This window comes from Notamacropus eugenii, chromosome 2, assembly GCF_028372415.1.
Source record: "Notamacropus eugenii isolate mMacEug1 chromosome 2, mMacEug1.pri_v2, whole genome shotgun sequence".
In the NCBI taxonomy this organism is placed as follows: domain Eukaryota; kingdom Metazoa; phylum Chordata; class Mammalia; order Diprotodontia; family Macropodidae; genus Notamacropus; species Notamacropus eugenii.
Window position 1 is genome coordinate 324,713,150 of NC_092873.1, and position 17,560 is coordinate 324,730,709.

The following is a 17,560-nucleotide window of genomic DNA, read 5'->3' on the forward strand; positions in this document are numbered from 1 at the left end:
CTCCTAAAGTTAAAGACAGGAGTTCCACCCTATCAGCAGTGAACAGAAGCCGGAAGTAGGAGGATCCAAGATGGCAGCGTCTAAGGGGGAGAGGACAAGCTTCTCATGTCGGGGACCGGAGCTGTGTGGAGCCGAGTTCGAAGCCGGATACAGAGCTTTCCGGAGAGGCTGGCGACCTGTGGGGCCGAGGTGAGAGGGTCTCTTCTGGAAATTCGGGGCCGGAGCGCGGAGGCCCTTCCCCCGTGACCGGGCCTTCCGATCTGTCTCTCTCTCTCCCCTCCAGGCCGCGGCGTATGGGAAGTGCGTCCAGGCCGCCACGGCCCCCGGCGGGGACCTGAGGAAGAACCTTTGCGCCAAGGAGTTTGAGGCCCTGAGGAATTGCTTCCTGGCAGCTGTACGTGCGGCCGCTGGGCCTTGTTACGGCTTCCCTTCCCTCCCATCCCCCTCCCCAGCAGGTTCCGCTCCCTGCCTGGGTGCAGGGCCTAGGAGAAGGGTGGTGGAGACGGTGCCACCTTAGATATTGAAAGGGGACCGTCCCCTGCATGAAGCACGGCACCCCCTAAAAGCCCCCGACCCTTGAAGATGCCTACTACAGAGAACTCACGTAAAACATGCTAGAACCAGGTGCAGCGTATACTTCTGCTGGAGCTGGGCACACGGAGGAGTCCCCACTCCTCGCTCTTGCAGACCCTCCTCTGGATTGTCTCAACCCCCCTCCTCCCCAGACCAGCTCCCATGCCCACGGCTGAATCGTCCCTCCTGGCACTCCTGTGGCACTTACCCTGTTTTGTAGTTATTTCCTCTAACAGTAACATCTTATTAATAGATCGTAGAGCAGAGACTGTTTTTTTGGCGTTTTGTTATCTCTCTTTAACCTTTATGGTGTCCTGAACATAGCTGGTCAGGTTTAGTTTGGAGGGAAGGACTACATTTCCTCCCGTTTTCAAGGAGATTGATGTAAAGGATCATAGAACCGAAGACCTGAGCTAGGAAGAACCTGAAGCACCTTCCACTTCAGTCCTTCTTGTTTTACAAGTGACTGAAACCTAAGGAGGTGAAGTGACTTGTCTGAGTTAGGGTAGTAATACACAGTCAGAGGCAGGATGAGAACCTCTGCACTGCACTGCTTCCAGAGGACCAGCACCTTACCAGTACAGATGACTGGACAAAGCTGTATTCTCTGCACTGCACTGCTTCCAGAGGACCAGCACCTTACCAGTACAGATGACTGGACAAAGCTGTATTGGGGGGAAAGGCTGCTGGAGTCATGAGGCCTAAATTTAGGACTTAGTCGAAGGAATGTGATTCCTTACTGCTGAGTAATCTGCTGTCCATCTCTAGAATGACACAGTTAATGATAGTTTCCAGAATGAATAAACAAATAAGTTAGCATAGCAGTGTAATGGAAAGTAAGTTTGGTTTGTTTTTTTTTCCAGGTCTTGGATTGCTATTAACTCCACTCAAGAAATGGCTTAAAACAGGAGACTCATAAGTGCATATTGACAACCACTTAAAATATGAAACAGTAACCTATAACTCCTGTTAGATTCTCCCAGGAGATTGATACTTAAAATATCAAAACATAAGACATTTTGCAGGATTGCTGAGTAGCAATGTTACATTAACTCCTCATTGCCCAAATGACTCTTTGAATCTGTGTTGTTGGGTAAACACTATAGTGAAGCCTGCATGTTAGATTTTTAATAAAATGGAATGTCCAGTTTTGGATATACAGTCGTGGACATAGTGCATTATGCCTGGGGAATATTTATTTAAATACTAAAGACCTGTAAAAAGTTGCTGTGGTTAAAAATCAAAACCCTGTGGCCAGTTTGAAGTTGAGTCCAAATTGTGATTGTCTTCTAGTAAAGGATACGCAGACTATCACTATCCTGAAAATGAAGCCTTTTAGGTATTAGGATCTGAGTGGACAAGAGATGACTAAAGAGCTATATGATTACGGTGCATGAAAGGTTTTAACAAAGTGATTTTTGGTAGTTACAGCCACAAATGATTAAACTAGAAAGAGTGCTTTTAAACTATATATATAATAGATTTCATTTGAATATAAGGGATACTTTCTTAAACATGAGATGATCAAAAGTATGAATGCTGTACTGAAAGAATTTACGTAGTTCATATCATTGCAATTAAAAAGCAATGTCAAGAGATCCAGACAGCCAGTGCCCTTGTCAAAGGCCACACGCTGCCTCTACTACTGAAGAGCTTAGTTTTTCTCTTCTCCAGTAAATCTATCCTTCATTGATTGTTTTTTCACTATTTCATTATTTCTCTTTCCTGAAAACAGCTTCATTATTTTGGGTTAGCAGTGGGTGGGTTAAGAAGTGGGGAAGGAGGAGAAATGTCATTCTGTCTAGTTACTCAGCACTGGAAAAAGCTTGTGAGAAAGAGAAGGTGAAATCCTCAAGTTCAGAAATGAATTATTTAACCTAATTATTTCCCATTAATGGGAAAAGCTTAACCTAAATATGCCATCCTTGGGAAAATTATCTTTCTGTGCCACCCTAAGTAGTGTTGTGCTTTAATTTTTCCTAGTGTGAATCACTATCCATCCATATTTTAACAGGTTCCCCTTATGACCAAAGACAGATAGATAGGTCAATACAAATAGTTGGGGTCAGGAGTTGTAAGCTGTAGATGTGCTGTAGACCAAAACTAATGAGAATATGAGAGAACAAAATCAGAACCTTTGCTGGGGCACCATAATCAAACTAGGGATTATAGGCAAAGTTGATGAACAGATAGATCCATTTATCTTGTTAGGGCAGGGTGGGCAGTTGGCAAATTCTGCCTCTTCCCAACAGTGCTTGATTTCCTATATTTTCATAACAGAATCATGTTTAATATTAAAGCAGTCAGTTGACTCCACATGCTTTTTATCATTTCAGGCCAAGAAGACCGTGAACTGATGCATTAGGATGGGCTTTGAATCACTGGAATTCACCTTCCATTCAGTGCTAGCCATCAGCATGAAGTCGGATTTTACCTACAGCACCAAGGCAGCAAACACCTGAAGCTCTTAGAAGTGAAACAAGTGTTTCTTTGTTTTAAGGATGTGCTTGTGCACACTTGCACACACTCATACATGTATACATACGTTATGTATATGCACACATACACACATAAAAGCCAAACAGAATTAGCAAGGATGGATGGTGTAAGAGTTATTTTGCAAACTTTGTGTAAATAAAAATTTTGGTTAAAGTGGGACCTAGTTTAATTAAAAATAAAGTCTGAGTTTAAATTAGCTGTATAAGTATATATTGTGGCTTGACTTTTCTGAGACTGAGTACCATGCCCAAAGAAAATTTAACAACCCTCGAGAAGCAAGAACTCTGGTAAGGTTTCCACTCCTGTGTAACGACTTGAAAAACAAGTGAAAACTATTAGCCTTAGCTCTATAAAATAAACTCTAGGTTTTGTGTTTTAAAATTTAAATCTTGGCTGGCAAACATGAACATTTCAACATACAAAAGAAGATTGTATGTGAAATGGAATTTTTTGTTACAGATTTTTAAAGAGCTAAGAACAGTAATAAGACATGAGCAGGGCAGTTTTTGGCCTTCTAAACTTTTTTGTATTTAAAAAAGTTTTCGTGATGATCTTTGCTTCTTTAGGTCCTCATCAACTCTTCCTCCTCCCTCTCCACAACAGAATCTTTTGTAACAAATTTGCATGGTTAAGAAAAACCAATACATGGGCCATAGCTGAAAATGTGTAACTCATTCTGTACATTGATTCCATCACCTATCATTTGCCAAATGGTGGGAAGCATGATTCATCATCTAATGTCATGATTGGTCTTTGCATTAATCAGAGCTCTGTAGTCTTTCAGAGCTGTTTTCCTTTGTATTATTATGGTTGCCTAAATTGTTTTGGTTCTACTTCCATCTGCATCAGTTCATTCAAGTGTTACCAGGTGTCTGATATTTCTTAAGAGTACTACTATCTCCTTTCATTTACAAATAATTATATAGCCATTTACCATTATACTTTTTTGCTGTTAACCAGTTGACTTTAATAAGTCAACCCTAGGGGAAAAATCCCCTCCCCCACCCAAAACACCCATGCTTCCACTTTTGCCTATTAAATTTTCATTTCTTTGCTCACCTCAGATCTAATGGATAGTTGTCTGGCTTTTACGTCCACTAATCTTTGTATCTCCATGAAACGCTGGCCTAACTCAGCCAAGTTAATTCAGTCAGGAAGGGCTGAGCATGAGCAGATGTCTTAGAAAGAAGTAAAGACACGGAAGGATGGAGGACTTGATGTGTCTATATGGATGCTGGGGAAGAAGGGATAGGCCTTCTATACTTCCAACTATATTCCCCTTAAGAATCCTTCTTTCTAAATACTACCCTGTTTCTTCCTAGGGTAAAAGTGGTATTTGCTTTGTTTAGACAAGGTAGTTTTGCTTTAAAATCAGGAGGTAGCTAGGTGGTACAGCAGATAGAGTGCTAAGCCTGGTGTCAGAAAGGGAGTTTGAGTCTGGACCCAGATACTCTGACCTAGGTAAGTCACTTCACTTCTGTCTGCTTCAATTTCCTCAGCTGCAAAATGAAGATAATGGCATCTATCTTCCAGGATTGTCATGAGGATCAAATGTGATCATATTAAGAACTTAGTACATAGCAGGTGCTTAATAAATGTGCATGCCCTTCCCCTTTCCTTCCTTGGTGTGGAGGACTACAGGTATAAAAAGCCCAGCCTATGGCATCTGCACTGAAAAGGTTTAGTTGAGTTCCCTAGAGATTCCTTTCTGACTATTGCCATGTTGAATGCAAAAGTGGAGGATAACTGAGTATAATTGCATTAGTAATTACATCCTTTTTTTAGTATACAATTTTATTGCATTTTATGGTCCACAAGTGTTGTATTGTGCTAATAATAGTAATGGCTAGCATTATATGGCCCTTTACAAATACCTCATTTGATCTTACTGCAGCCCTGAGAGGCAGATACTACTGTGTCTGAAACAAGATTTTCCTGACTCCAGGTCCAGTACTTTAAACTGCCAGCTACCTGTTTCTAATCCCTAATCTGAATCATTGGACTGGCCCAAATGAGGCCTAGCCTAGACCATCTGGCATTTGCCAGCAGGTTTAGATTGAAATACAACGTGGGAAAAGGCTCCTTGGGTGACTGCGTAGCCAAGTATGGGAGCTGCATTTGTGTTAGGCATATTTAGGGAAGGAGGTAGCTTTCACTGACCCTGGTGCGTTAGCCCAGTGGATATTTGAGGACCTTGGTAGGGAGAATAAAAAAGGGAGGATCAGTATTCCCTGGCTTTTGCTGAGAGATAGAGAAAAACTGGATTACCAACCTAAGGAAAATGAAAAACTCACTGCATGGTCATCAATTGGGATGTGAAAGAAAAGATTTTTGGTTTTTAAGGATCATGCCTTCAAGGAGGGGATGGTGTGTAGTTAATGAATTTAGAAATTTCTCAGGTTAAAAAAGGCTAGGCTGAGAGAGTGAAGACTGATAACAGAAAAGCATCGATGAGACTAAAACTAAGAAGGAAGATAATAGGAGCCAAGAACATCCACCAGTAAGAAAGCTTTGTTACAAACTTCCACGATGTTCTCTTCTGGAGAGTTGAAGATGGCTTTCAGGATGGAGGGAATTGAAAGATTATAAGAGAAATGGCAACTGCAAACCGATGATTCATTGGAATGAACTAATGAATATGTGATCTAATGACAAAATTCTTTCAGCAGCAGTTCCTTTGGCTTAGGGAATTTGCAGAGGTTTTCTCTGCAAAGTTAGTACCAAGTCAGCTAAATCAGAAGCCCCAAAGGGCCATAGTTCCAGCATGTTTCTGAGCAGGAGCCTATCACCTGTCTCTCATTTCTAACTAGTATGAGATTTCTTATTATGTCACATGAGGCTCTTCATTGACGGAATGATCTAAGATTTAAATAAATACTAAGGGCCAAAAAGGGCATATGAGATATGAGTTTGCGTGTGTGCGTGTGTGTGTGAAGAGGGGTCTGTGAAAGATACTTCTTTCCTTGTAATGAAAACGAAGGGGGCTAAACTTATTCCAACTCCCCTTATAATAAGCTTCTGTGGCTGCGAAAGAAGGTGGATATTACCTAGGGGTTACAGTAGATTATTGGGAATTGAGTAAAATTATTGCACTGATAACACTGGCTGTTATTGCCCTTGCCAATGTGGTGGTCCAGGCAGTCTAGGTCCTAGTCTAACCCCCTGGCTTCGTGTTACTTTTACATTGGAAGACCATCTATGAACTGCCTGTTACCACCCCCACTACATGGATTCTGCTTTTTAAAGGATATTTTGTATTGCTTTGTATTTTTATTACATGCACTTGGAATATTCCTCCAGTACTGCTTATGCCAGACTCCTTTCAAGGTCAGTTACTTGAAGGTCTTTTCAGCAAACAAAGATCCCCTGAATAGGGATCTGCATAATTTTTGTATGGCCAGCAAGATAAGAATGGTCTTTACATTTTAAAATAAAGTTTTATTATATAACCCTTGGCCCCGAGTTTGCCAACCCCTGCACTGAAGGAATTGGAGGACCCTGTCACCAGGTGGTGGGATATGGTAGGAAGTCTTTATTTTACATAGGCTGGGGCAGCCTCCCCTTAGATGCTGCCCTTCGGACTTAGTTGGTATGGAGTTCATGGGGCATAAAAAAAAAAATTCAGCCTTCATAATGAGAGATTTATCATAATTCCCACTTCCCTATGGGAATACCTTTCTGATCCAGTGTTGCTATTACTGAGATTGAATGCAAAAGCTGAAAGGAATAGAATTTTACTTGTATTAGCTATTAGGCATTGTATTCTTTTCAGTCTTATCATAAATAAAGTTTTGATTGCATGCTGTGGTCCACGAGTATTTCATTGCATTGCCTAGAGTAGAAGCTGTTTATTTGCTACATAAAGGAAGAATGGTATAGTGGAAAAGGCATTTCAGGATTCCAGTTCCACCTTGGATACTGAGTCACCCTGTGCAAGTCACATACTGACTATAAAATTAAGGGATGGGACAAATAGCCTCTGAGATCCTTTCTCATTTTAGATCTATTTAATGGAACCTTGTAAAATAGTCTCAAAAAATCTAATTGATGAACATAAAGCCATCATACAAAGTTAAGCACAGGGAACTTCAATTACATATATAGTGAATCTAAGAAATTTTCATTGAAACTGGGTACACCTCTGTTTTAAAACAAAAGTGGGGTCAACGGCCTTTGTTCTAAAGTTACCAGAGTCCCAGTGTTTGTACTGAAAGTGAGTTTATAATCCTGGAGTTCTGCTCCCTAGGCCACTGTCCTATTTTGACTTAGGAATCCTATTTTAAAACTACTCCAGGAACAAAAGTGTTTAAATACCCAAATCTGTGATCCTGGCAACTGTGTTCCTCCTTCACTGCCATCACTGCCGAAGAAGACCATGCCATCAGAGACATGCTGACATGACTTGCACTTGACTTTGCTTTGAGTAAAGGAAGGCTGTGCAGGTCACCAGCCTCACTTCTCTTCCAGAGCCATCTGAATCCAGTGACCAGATATTCATCAGGATGACTGGAGATGATTCAGGATGCACTGGGAGATCTTGGCCCCTTTAGGCCAAGGTCTATGCAGGTACTCACTTAGGGTGAGGCAATGCCCATTCATTGAATAGGCCTGTTTAGGAAGTAGCCAGGGCATGGCCCCTTTAATGAGGCCAAGAAAAAGACATCAGGCTGGGAAGGAAACAGCAACAGTTTCTACTGATAATCACTCTTAAGCTAAGAGGGTCCAGAAGAGAGCCCTTAGGCTGGGGCCCAGTGCTGTCCAAGCTAGCAATGGGAAACAGCTTAAAGAAGGGCCATAGTTCCAGCCTGTTTTCTGAACAGGAGTCTATTACTTTTCAAAGGCTACTTTAACAGATTTCTATCATGGTACTTAGTGTTCCATTTCACAGTAACCACAGAAATTCAGAGCTAAAAGATCCCCAAATGCGTTTCTGGGATTGGGTACTTGGCAGCAGCCCATCCTTCTTACTACTGATAAGGGAGTGGTGTTAGAGCAGTTTCTGTGTCCTGAGCAATGACCATAATACTGATTTTGCCTTGGGAAGGGAAAGGTACAGGCACAATGAAGCTACTAAGTTTAGCATCTTCCAATTCTGATAATAAGCACTTACTTTTCCACAAGCACTGTGATGTTGGCAATTCTCATATAGTTTTCCTAGTTTTAGCTTTTTTAACATGACTAAACTACAATTTCATAAAAGGTCTTTTTCTTCTGCCACCTTAACTGGATCTCAGCCACCTGCTGGTAGGCCTGAAGCCAGGAAGAACTGAGTTTCCTTATGTGTAAAACAGGGATAATAACATCTACTTTCCAGGTTGTGAGGAATAAAATAGAGCATTTCTAAAGCAATTTGTAAACCTTAAAGCACTATATAAAGTTTAGCCATTATTCTCTACACTTATTGTCTAAGAAATTCACCTACAAGATATAACTATCACCCCAGCATCTTTCAACTCCCCAAACTGATCTTAGCATTAATTCTAATTGTCTGGCTAGTTATTCCAAAACTGAATTTCTCTCCTTCTTCCACAATGCTCCCAAACTGATCCTTACCAAGCTGCGTTTCTGCCATTCTCCTTCTTCCTGGTCAATGAGGTTCAATATTTTGGAGCCAGCTGAGTTCCCAGAATCCTTCATCACCACTATCCATTGGGTTATCATGCCTTATTATTCCTTTGAAACCTCACATCTGTTCTCTTTCCTCCATCAATCAAGTATTTATTAAACCCCTAGTATGTATTCAGGACTGTTGCAAGCACTGGGAAAACATTAGTCTTGTCCAAGAAGCAATCCAGCCAGGGGATAAAACCAGCAGAGAAAATAACAATATATAATCAAGTGCTAAAATCTATGGTACAGGATGTCAGAAATGAAAGGGATCGGTTATGGCTAACAAGAAAAAGGAGAGCATTCTAGATACGGGCAAAAACCTAAACGCACACAGGGAGGTGGGAATCACCATGGCGTGTTAATGATCCATGAGTCTGACTTCAGTGAAGGGTGTGTACTTGGAAATAGTAGGATCATGGGATTTAGAGGGAATGGGAAGGGAATTTATAAGCTAGTTTAATGCCTGCATTTTACATATGACGTAAATGATGTCCAGGGAGATGAAGCTTGCTCTCCCCCCCACACTTAGACATATACATGCACATACACACATTATACATGTATTCACATGCACATACAGAATAAAACATTTATACAGCACTTACTCTGCCAAGCATTGGCCTAAAGTGTTTTACAATTATCATCTCATTTGATTCTCACAACAACTCAGGAAGGCAAGTGCTATTATTATCCCCATTTTACAGACAAGAAAACTGAGGCAAACAGGTTGAGTGACTTGCCCAAGGTCACACAGCTAATATGCATCTACGGTAGATTTGAACTCTGGCTTCAGGCCAGGTGCTCTATCCAAAAGCATCTCTTCAAAGGTCCAAAATGGAACTCATATTTCCTTCTCCCTCAACCCTCCCTCCTTCATTTCTGTTGAGAGGACTGCCATCCTTCCTGTCACCTAGGTTCACAACTCTGGAGCCACATTTTACTTTTTCTCCCCTCTTCCTCACTAATTAATTGCCAAGTATTGTCAATTCTACCTCCACAATATATCTTGCACCTGCCCCCTGCTTTCTTCTCATGGCCACTCCCTTAGTTTCAGGCCTTCATCTGTCATCTGGATGATGGAAATGGCCTGGCTAGTTCTCTTTCCTTCAGTCCCTTTCTTTCAATCTATCCCCCAACAACTGTCAAAGTGATAATCCAGCACACATTTGACCACGTCACTACTTTTCATGATGGTACCTCCTACATGAAGCTATCCTGATCACCCACTGCCTAGTGCTTCCTTGTCTTTACCTTGGTTTGCTTTAGCATATGCTTATATATGCATATGCTGTCTTCTCCCACAGACTGTAAAGCTCCTTAAAGGCAGGGATAATTTAGTCTTTGTATTCAGTGCTTTTCAGACTCAATACATTCTTAATTGATAGTTGCTTCTAGTTACCAATTCCTCCTTGAGTAAAAATGCTCTGGGAAAGGGTGGCCATTGCCCAAATGGTTGGGAACCCTGTTCTACTCCAGTGAGTTAACCTGGGAAATAAGTGAGAACCACTAGGGTGCCTAGTCTTGGGGACTGAAGAAATGGGTTCAATTATTCAAGAAAGAGTCAGAATGAAAAAACTTATTGTAAATGATGCAATGATCAAAGTTACAGTTTTAAAAGAACATGTTAAGGGAATTGTACAACACAGGATTGCTTTGGTGTGTTTATTAAAACACATATACACATACAACCAAAAGCTTTGTTGGAAACTGTGTATGGAAACTGTAGTTCAACAACTCTGCTCATAACTCAGCTCAAAATCCTTTCACTTAAAAAAAAATTCATTTCCTAATCCTTAGTTCTTTTTGAAGATCTGGGCTTTTCTCTTAAATTAAGCCTTTGAATTTAAGCAGTAATAATAATGATATTAAGGTGGGGAATGATGGGGGCAAAACACTGCATATGGCAGGCTTGGTTGATGTGGTTAGTTTTGCTGAACTGTTTACTGTCTCTTCTTTCTTATTCTTGGTTAAAAGGAAACTGGGATACAATGGAAAATTAAGGTGATGTAAAAATAAAATATCACTAAAAAGTTCATTTAAATGAAAAAAATCTTTTAAAAAACTGCTGCAAAAGCTAAGGGGGAGGTGGGGGCAGGGATGAAAGCAGCTCCCTGCTCCTATCTCCCCTTTGTAAGGCCAAGGCTATGTTTTCTAAGCTACCCCTGGCTACATTAAGTTTTCTGAGGAATGTTTTAAGTGTCTTTGGTCCTTTCATCATAAACATCACAACAACCAAAATGTACAAAACAGAACAGACTGCGGTTTTTCCATGTTCCCCATAACAAATCTGAACATAAGCTGATATGCCCCCAAAAGCTTTAAGAGATCTTTACCTAATTAACAATAAAGAACCATAGAGTGTAGTGGCAGTATGAAACAATGCCCCTCCTCCCACTGCTTTTAGAGTTGAGAGCACAACGTCCTGTTTTGTGTGTCATGTCCCAGTAGACATTCAGGTAAATCAAATGCTAAAGTGAGTTGTTCATGAGACACAAAAAACAGGAGCCTTTCTCAAACACCACAAGCTTTTCTGTCCCTACAGAAAAAGACGAAAAATTTTTTAAACTAACTCCAATATTAGCTGTGCTTTTTTGATAACAAAACCCACATCCAGACTCTCCTGGATTAACATCATAAGATCAAGGTTAAGATAGCTACAATGATATAAAAAAGAAAAAGAATGACTATAGTCTGGGATGGAAATATACATTAGTGCAAGCAAGTATTGAAGACAGTTTTTAGTGCCTTTTCTATAGTTCTTTTTTTCTGGATCAAGCACCAGTAAATCATCTTCATTCTCTCCTGAAGCAAAGAAATTGTCTGAGGCCATTCCTGTTTATGAAGTCCTAGTATTAATAAGGACAGTAACTTTGGATCACAGTACTAGATCTGCTAGGGTTTAATTGTGTCCTTTTGGATAGATTACGTACAGTATGTACTTCATCTTAAAAAGTCTCAGTATACCACAATCATCTCTGTTCTTAACCCACTTAGAAATGTGGAACTTTTTTAAGAAAAGTGCTTCACCTTAATACTAAGTTGACTTATCTAAATAAACATGAAAGATATTTTACATTTTAAAAACTGAGCACAGATAGATTTTGAAAAATATACATATAACATTGGACAAAGGGCAGGAAAAGAATTCAGATATCTGATTCCATTAGTATGTCTAATTCCCAATGTGGAAATGCCCTCAAAAGATGTAGACTGGCAATTTTCCTACAACTTATGGTCTTACAGAGTTGCTAGAGGTCGCTAAATGTTTAAGTGACTTATCTAGAGTCTCAAAGCCAGTATGTGTCAGAGGGAACATTTGAACCCAGATCTTCCTGACTCAGGCTGGTCTTCTATCCACCATGCCACACTGTTTTTCTTATAGACATTTACTTTTATCCATTAATTCAAATACAAACTTATTGAAGTTTCAAATATCAAGTAGTTTTCATGAGGCCATACTGTAAGCCTCAAGTCAGGAAGACCTGTCATGTGCCACTTCTGGCATATATTTGTGTGACCGTGGTCAAGTCACTTAACCTCTAAGTGTACCAGGCAATTCTGATTATAAATTGTGAAGAGGGTACAAATCTCCTATTGTAGAGAAAATTCTCACTGGGTCTGGTTAAAAAAAGTTTCTAATCACAGTGTTCACAATGTGAACTCAAGATAAAGAAAAAACTATGTGAAATAATGAACTCTTGTAACTACAAACTTGGTCCATCTGATGGATCTGAGTATATCAAAGGCAAGGGAGCTAATCTACACTGAACTAAAAGCATATAACCAGATTAAGCAATTAATCCTAACACAAGCAGATATTTACACAGTGCTTTAAGGTCTATAAAGCACTTCACATGCATTCTGTTCAGGGCTTCCTTTCTCATATATGTACAAATTGGTCTGATACAGAAACAAGCAAAGAAAAAAAAATCAGCAGAAACTGGAGTGGTTAGTTATTAATTTAACTTAAAAGCTTTAATAGGGGAAGGACCTCCTCAGAAATCTAAAGACTGCATTAGATCTCAAGTGGCTAATGTACAGGGCAGTTTTCCCTCACGAGTTATGAATTCAATAAAGTACTGCAGATTTGGAAACAAAGTTTAGAAACAAAGTTTAGAGAAGAGTATTTTTTTTTTACTTGCCACAAGGCAGGTAGAGTAAGGAAAAAATTATGAAGAAATAATTCTCTGTGATACAATACATGAGATCCTTAAGAAATGGCAGCTTAAGGCTTGGACAGTATAGCAATCTTTGGAGTCAAAGGACAAGTGAGTTTTTCTCTGAAAGCACTGAGCAAAGATTGGAGTATGTAAAAAAAAAATCAATGGAGGAAATAATGCCAATTATGGTACCCAGAATTCACATTGTCCCCAAATGCTCCACCCATCAAGTACAGCATAGCTAGTAAAAAAGGAAGGGCAGGCACAGCAGCTTGTTTCCTGAATGTCAAAATGCCTATTGGCCTACCAGCTCAACTACAATAAACAAGTTTTAGTCATTGGCATGGACAGATCACACCTCCTTCTGAGACGCTGGCAACTGCTTAATCTGTCTGCTCTGAACCACCTGCAAAGCTTGGTGAAGCTGAGTCTCCAATGCACTTCTCAGATTGTCCATATTCACAGCTGGCAAGGAGTTGAAGCTAATGAGAACACCATCCTTCCCAGCTGTCTCCTCCACAGGATGAGACGACAAATCTCGCCGTCTTCTCCGAAGGTCAGAACCAACTTGAGATTTTAGTTCCCGGTTGAGTTTTCCATTATCAGACTTTTGATTGGGCAGTTTTAGTTCATGCTCAGGATCTGGCTGCTCAGGATCCTGGATGTTGTCCTCCCTTGGTCTCTGCTGATCCTCCACAACAGGATTGCCATTAGCAGCAACGGCATCTTTTCTGGCCTCCCCGTGGCTCTCATGATTTAGCTGGAGGTTCCTGTTGCTATCTGAAGTGATCTGGTGTTTCTGTTGATGTAGCGATTCTTGGGGCTGAGAGAGGGTGACTTTTAATTTGCTTGGAGAACCAGCTAGAAACCCTCTATCTTGGCTCTCTTTGTGGGTCTTCACTTCTGAGTCTTCCACCTCAGCTCTCTCCTCTTTGGGCATGACTGCAGTAGGAAGTACTACTGGCCCTTTCACAGATTTTCTTCTTTCCTGGGAGCCTCTAGCTTGTTCTTGACTTATTCCAGGCAATTCCTGAACTCCCAGTTTCTTCTCTTTTGGGTTTCCTACAGGCCCAACAAGATGCTTCATATCAGCTTGTCTCAAGTTTTTATGAACGGTGTCTTCTATGTTTTCTTCAGTGTTACCTGCTTTGGCTACATCATGCTGAACATCATCTTTCCTACTGTCCTGGGACCTGACCTTGGGAACCTTGGGCTCTATGCCATTGATGACACTGGAAGAAGGAGCTCTATTCCTCACACCAGTCCGATCAGGCTCCTCACCAGGATGGTGCTGCTGCTCTCGGGGATGGGCTGGGCCTTCTAAACCCTGTCTAAGAATGTTCCTGACTGATTCCTCAACTATGGGGTCCTCATCTTGCTTTTCTATGTTCATAGGAAGGCCACCACCTGCCACAGGCTGCATTTCTAATGGCAGAAAAACAAAACAAGTTAACACAGTGGGTGCAAATAAACACATCTAAGGAGAGAGGGGAAAGTAATCCAACTGCAAGTAAGTAAGAGTATTCAATAGAAAATAAAAGATGCCCCACAGAACTTCAGACAACTGAGGCTCACCATCATTAAATACATCACTGTGACGCAACTAAAATTAAGGTGCAGAAAATATGGGCTAAAAGACAATGGGGAGTGAGGGGAAATCAGTCTATAAAGTCAAGTTCACATGGTAATCACCAAAACTGGTTTTTGGTGTTTTTTCAGCAGGAACAAGATGATCCTGATCAACAATGCACCAAAATCTGTGCCCACAGCCTTACCTTGCCTTGACTTGTCATCTTCTTCTTCCTGCCTCTGCTGGTGGATTTCCTTATGTTGTTCTTTAATCACAGCAAGCAGCTTCTCCTGGTGGTCCAGCAGTCGCTTTTGCTGCACCTGCTGTTCTTTAATTACTTGCAACAAGACCGCATGATCAAGCATTTCTGCCTTGCCAGCTTCTGATGTTCAAACAAAAACAAAAACAGACTGCTGGAGACACGAGAACCATTTGTAGAAAGGTTATTTGTAGAACTTCCCTTTCTTTGAGTGGTATCCCACAGGTAACAATTTTCTTATATATCTCAGTTCTGCAAATAGTTGCTAACCCATTCACTCACAGTTAATAACTTATGCCAGGTGAGACCAAAAGCAGCTGCTTTTCATTTATTTGACATACTGGATATAGGCACTCAGGGACTGGCAAGCTGATCATCATATTAATTTACACTTCTATAGGCCAGGGCAAAAGCCCAACTCTTGGTAGTGACCAAACCGTTATTTTTTGTCTCTTACTTGCACACCAACTTGTAGTTTAGAAACAGCAAAATTAAATCCAATTATTCCTCAATCAAAATGAATACTAAGAATGAAGAACTCTCCTAATAAACTCAGAATGTTTTTTAATGACTTAATAACATGTAACAACCCTTCTGCTCCACCTTTATAAAAAGAATAATAGAAGACACAACTTTTTTGATCTAATTTTTTTCTTTGACCTATGAGAGAAAGAGGAATAAATTCTGAGAAAACCAGGGTCCTCTCTTCTCCAGAGACAGACTAATGAAAATACTGCTATCTTTTTCCAAGAGCTTTTTCAGGACTGAACAGCATTAGCCTTTACCTATGCTAGGTTAATTACACTACTGCCTTTGAGGCACAGGGGTGTATTATTTGTACTTTTGGCTTACGGACCCTACAAATATTGATAAAGACTGACTTCTCAGGAACAGGCTCATTTTAGTCCACTATGCTCCTAAAATGTAGCTGCTTAAGTCAGGAGGCTTTGAATTGGGACTAGTTGGAATATGTGTTATCTGGGAATTCTGAAGCCTAGAGATAAATGAAATGTGGGCTCCAAAATTCAGAAGGTAAAATAGCAAGTGAGAGCAAGAGATTCTTCCTACACAAAACAACACACTGTTGACAATGGAATAGGACACCTTTGAGTTTTGTTTTGTTTGGTCTCTAAGAGCAAGCAAGGGTTTGCACTAATGCATACAAGTTTCTCACACAATTCCCTTTCTATCAGTGGCATAAATTTCCAAGAAAACTCACCAGAGTTACAAATACAGTCTGTGCCTGGGTAACAGAATAAAGCTAACTGGTATGTACACACTCAAACCTACAACTCTGGCCTCCTTAGTAATACCCTCTAACCAAATGTACGTCTTTCATTTAAATAAAACCTACCTTACATGAAAGATTACAGAGAATATAAAATCTTGAGGCCTTGGGGCTGTGGTGCAGAACAAAACCCTTTTCAAAGAATGCCCAAGTAGCAATAACTCTTTCTTTGTATATTTTAAAACAAATGTCTAACATTTTATTAGTTCTTAAGCAGTTGTCAGCTATTATCACTGTCAACTATTATAACAGAAAGGCCTCCAATAAGGGAGTATATACCTAAGGGTATATATAAATATGTTAGCTATACACCTAACACTTCCCTTTCTAAATGCCAATATTCTAGGCTCCACAACCTAGACTTATCTCAAAAACCTCACCAAGAGTCAAAGGTAGACTAAAAAGCTAGAAGAAAGAGGGCTACAAATCTGGTAGCAAACAATGTATTCTAGGGCTTGAAAACCAGCACTCTGAAACATGTAGCTCAAGATTTCAACCCCGCAGGACCACAGAACAAAGCTTTACTGATGGAATGAAAGCCATTCCTGCATATTAACATGTAAGCAGAATATATTAATAGAGCTCCAGGGATACAGTAGAATTTGCAATTAGGGATCCCTGTCTATCTCCTCCAACTTGAATTGCTCCGAAACATGGCTTAAGCAACTTTGCTTTTATAATGTGTCCTGTTTCTAACAGGTTCAGTTTACAAGCTTGTAACAGTTCTGACTGTGCAAGGTGGTGGCAAGAGTACATTCACCCACTAAGAAATGGTGAACTTCTCTCTCTATATATACATACAAATGTCTGTTAAGGGTAAGGGAACATGGGGTATTGGGGAGGAGGACTATGGTTGTGATAGTCAAGATGACTAGCTTAGTGCTTGTTACTCTTTATGAGGTTCCGATATACATGCTCATGCAAAATACTTACAGGATCATGCACATTATCATCTTTGTAATTTAAGATGTTGCTCTTTGATTTTAAAATCCTGAGTAAATATGCCTTTTATTTTAACAGTCCTTTTGATTCATACCTGCTACTAGCTTTTTAATCTCAGCTGTTTCAGTTCCATTGAAAGGCATAAGGAAGAGAAACAGATTAGGAAACCATGAAATGACTCTCCCTCTTTCACAAAGTAGAAATAAAAGCATCAAACAGGCTTAAGAGGTTAGTTACAGGAACTGGAACAAATCTATATAACCAGATACCAGACTTAAAACAAATGTATATATGAGTGTATATAAATACAATGCATATATAAGTACATTCTTAAAAGTTACTGTTCAAATCCAGAAACATCCACACAATGTCTACACCTCTGAAACATGTAATCATTTAAAAAGGTCAGTTGGATGCAGTTTCTCTGAAGAGTCTGCATTTGTGATATTGTTGACAAAATACCTAAATAGACCAGAATTAACTCATTAAATCTTTTACTGAGCTCTATGGGGATCTGAACATTCTGGGACTCTGTTAGAGAACATGTTCCAGAGCAAGGAAATAAAGGTATATGTAAATGGTACAATGCCTAGGGGAGGGGGCTAGGCTATTTATGATTCCCTAGGTATTATAGTATCGAACACTTCTGGAATTATGAT

At 40.1% G+C, this 17,560-nt stretch overlaps 2 protein-coding genes across 3 annotated transcripts in view; one reads left to right on the forward strand and one right to left on the reverse strand.

Moving 5' to 3' along the window:
* Window positions 1-32: 32 nt before the first annotated feature.
* Window positions 33-3,268, forward strand: NDUFAF8 (NADH:ubiquinone oxidoreductase complex assembly factor 8). Its single transcript, XM_072645289.1, has 3 exons — window positions 33-189; window positions 284-394; window positions 2,910-3,268. The coding sequence occupies exons 1-3, from the start codon at window positions 106-108 to the stop codon at window positions 2,928-2,930; spliced, it is 216 nt and encodes a 71-aa protein (XP_072501390.1). The 5' UTR covers window positions 33-105; the 3' UTR covers window positions 2,931-3,268.
* A 7,062-nt stretch (window positions 3,269-10,330) lies between these two features.
* The window catches only part of SLC38A10 (solute carrier family 38 member 10), a 75,523-nt gene continuing 68,293 nt past the window's right edge, over window positions 10,331-17,560 (reverse strand). For both annotated transcript variants that reach the window (XM_072645285.1, XM_072645286.1), the window contains 2 exons: window positions 14,618-14,794; window positions 10,331-14,267 (listed from right to left, as the gene is read on the reverse strand). In XM_072645285.1, coding sequence (XP_072501386.1) covers window positions 13,195-14,267; window positions 14,618-14,794 — 1,250 coding nt within the window. In that variant the 3' untranslated portion in view covers window positions 10,331-13,194. The remainder of the gene's footprint in view (window positions 14,268-14,617; window positions 14,795-17,560) is intronic.

What these genes read in the sequence shown, in the direction of transcription:
- NDUFAF8 (XM_072645289.1), top strand. Translation starts at nt 106, where the DNA reads ATGTCGGGGACCGGAGCTGTGTGGAGCCGAGTTCGAAGCCGGATACAG. An exon ending in TGGCGACCTGTGGGGCCGAG is followed by an intron (nt 190 to 283) that starts GTGAGAGGGTCT and finishes TCTCCCCTCCAG; the next exon opens with GCCGCGGCGTATGGGAAGTG. An exon ending in GGAATTGCTTCCTGGCAGCT is followed by an intron (nt 395 to 2,909) that starts GTACGTGCGGCC and finishes TTATCATTTCAG; the next exon opens with GCCAAGAAGACCGTGAACTG.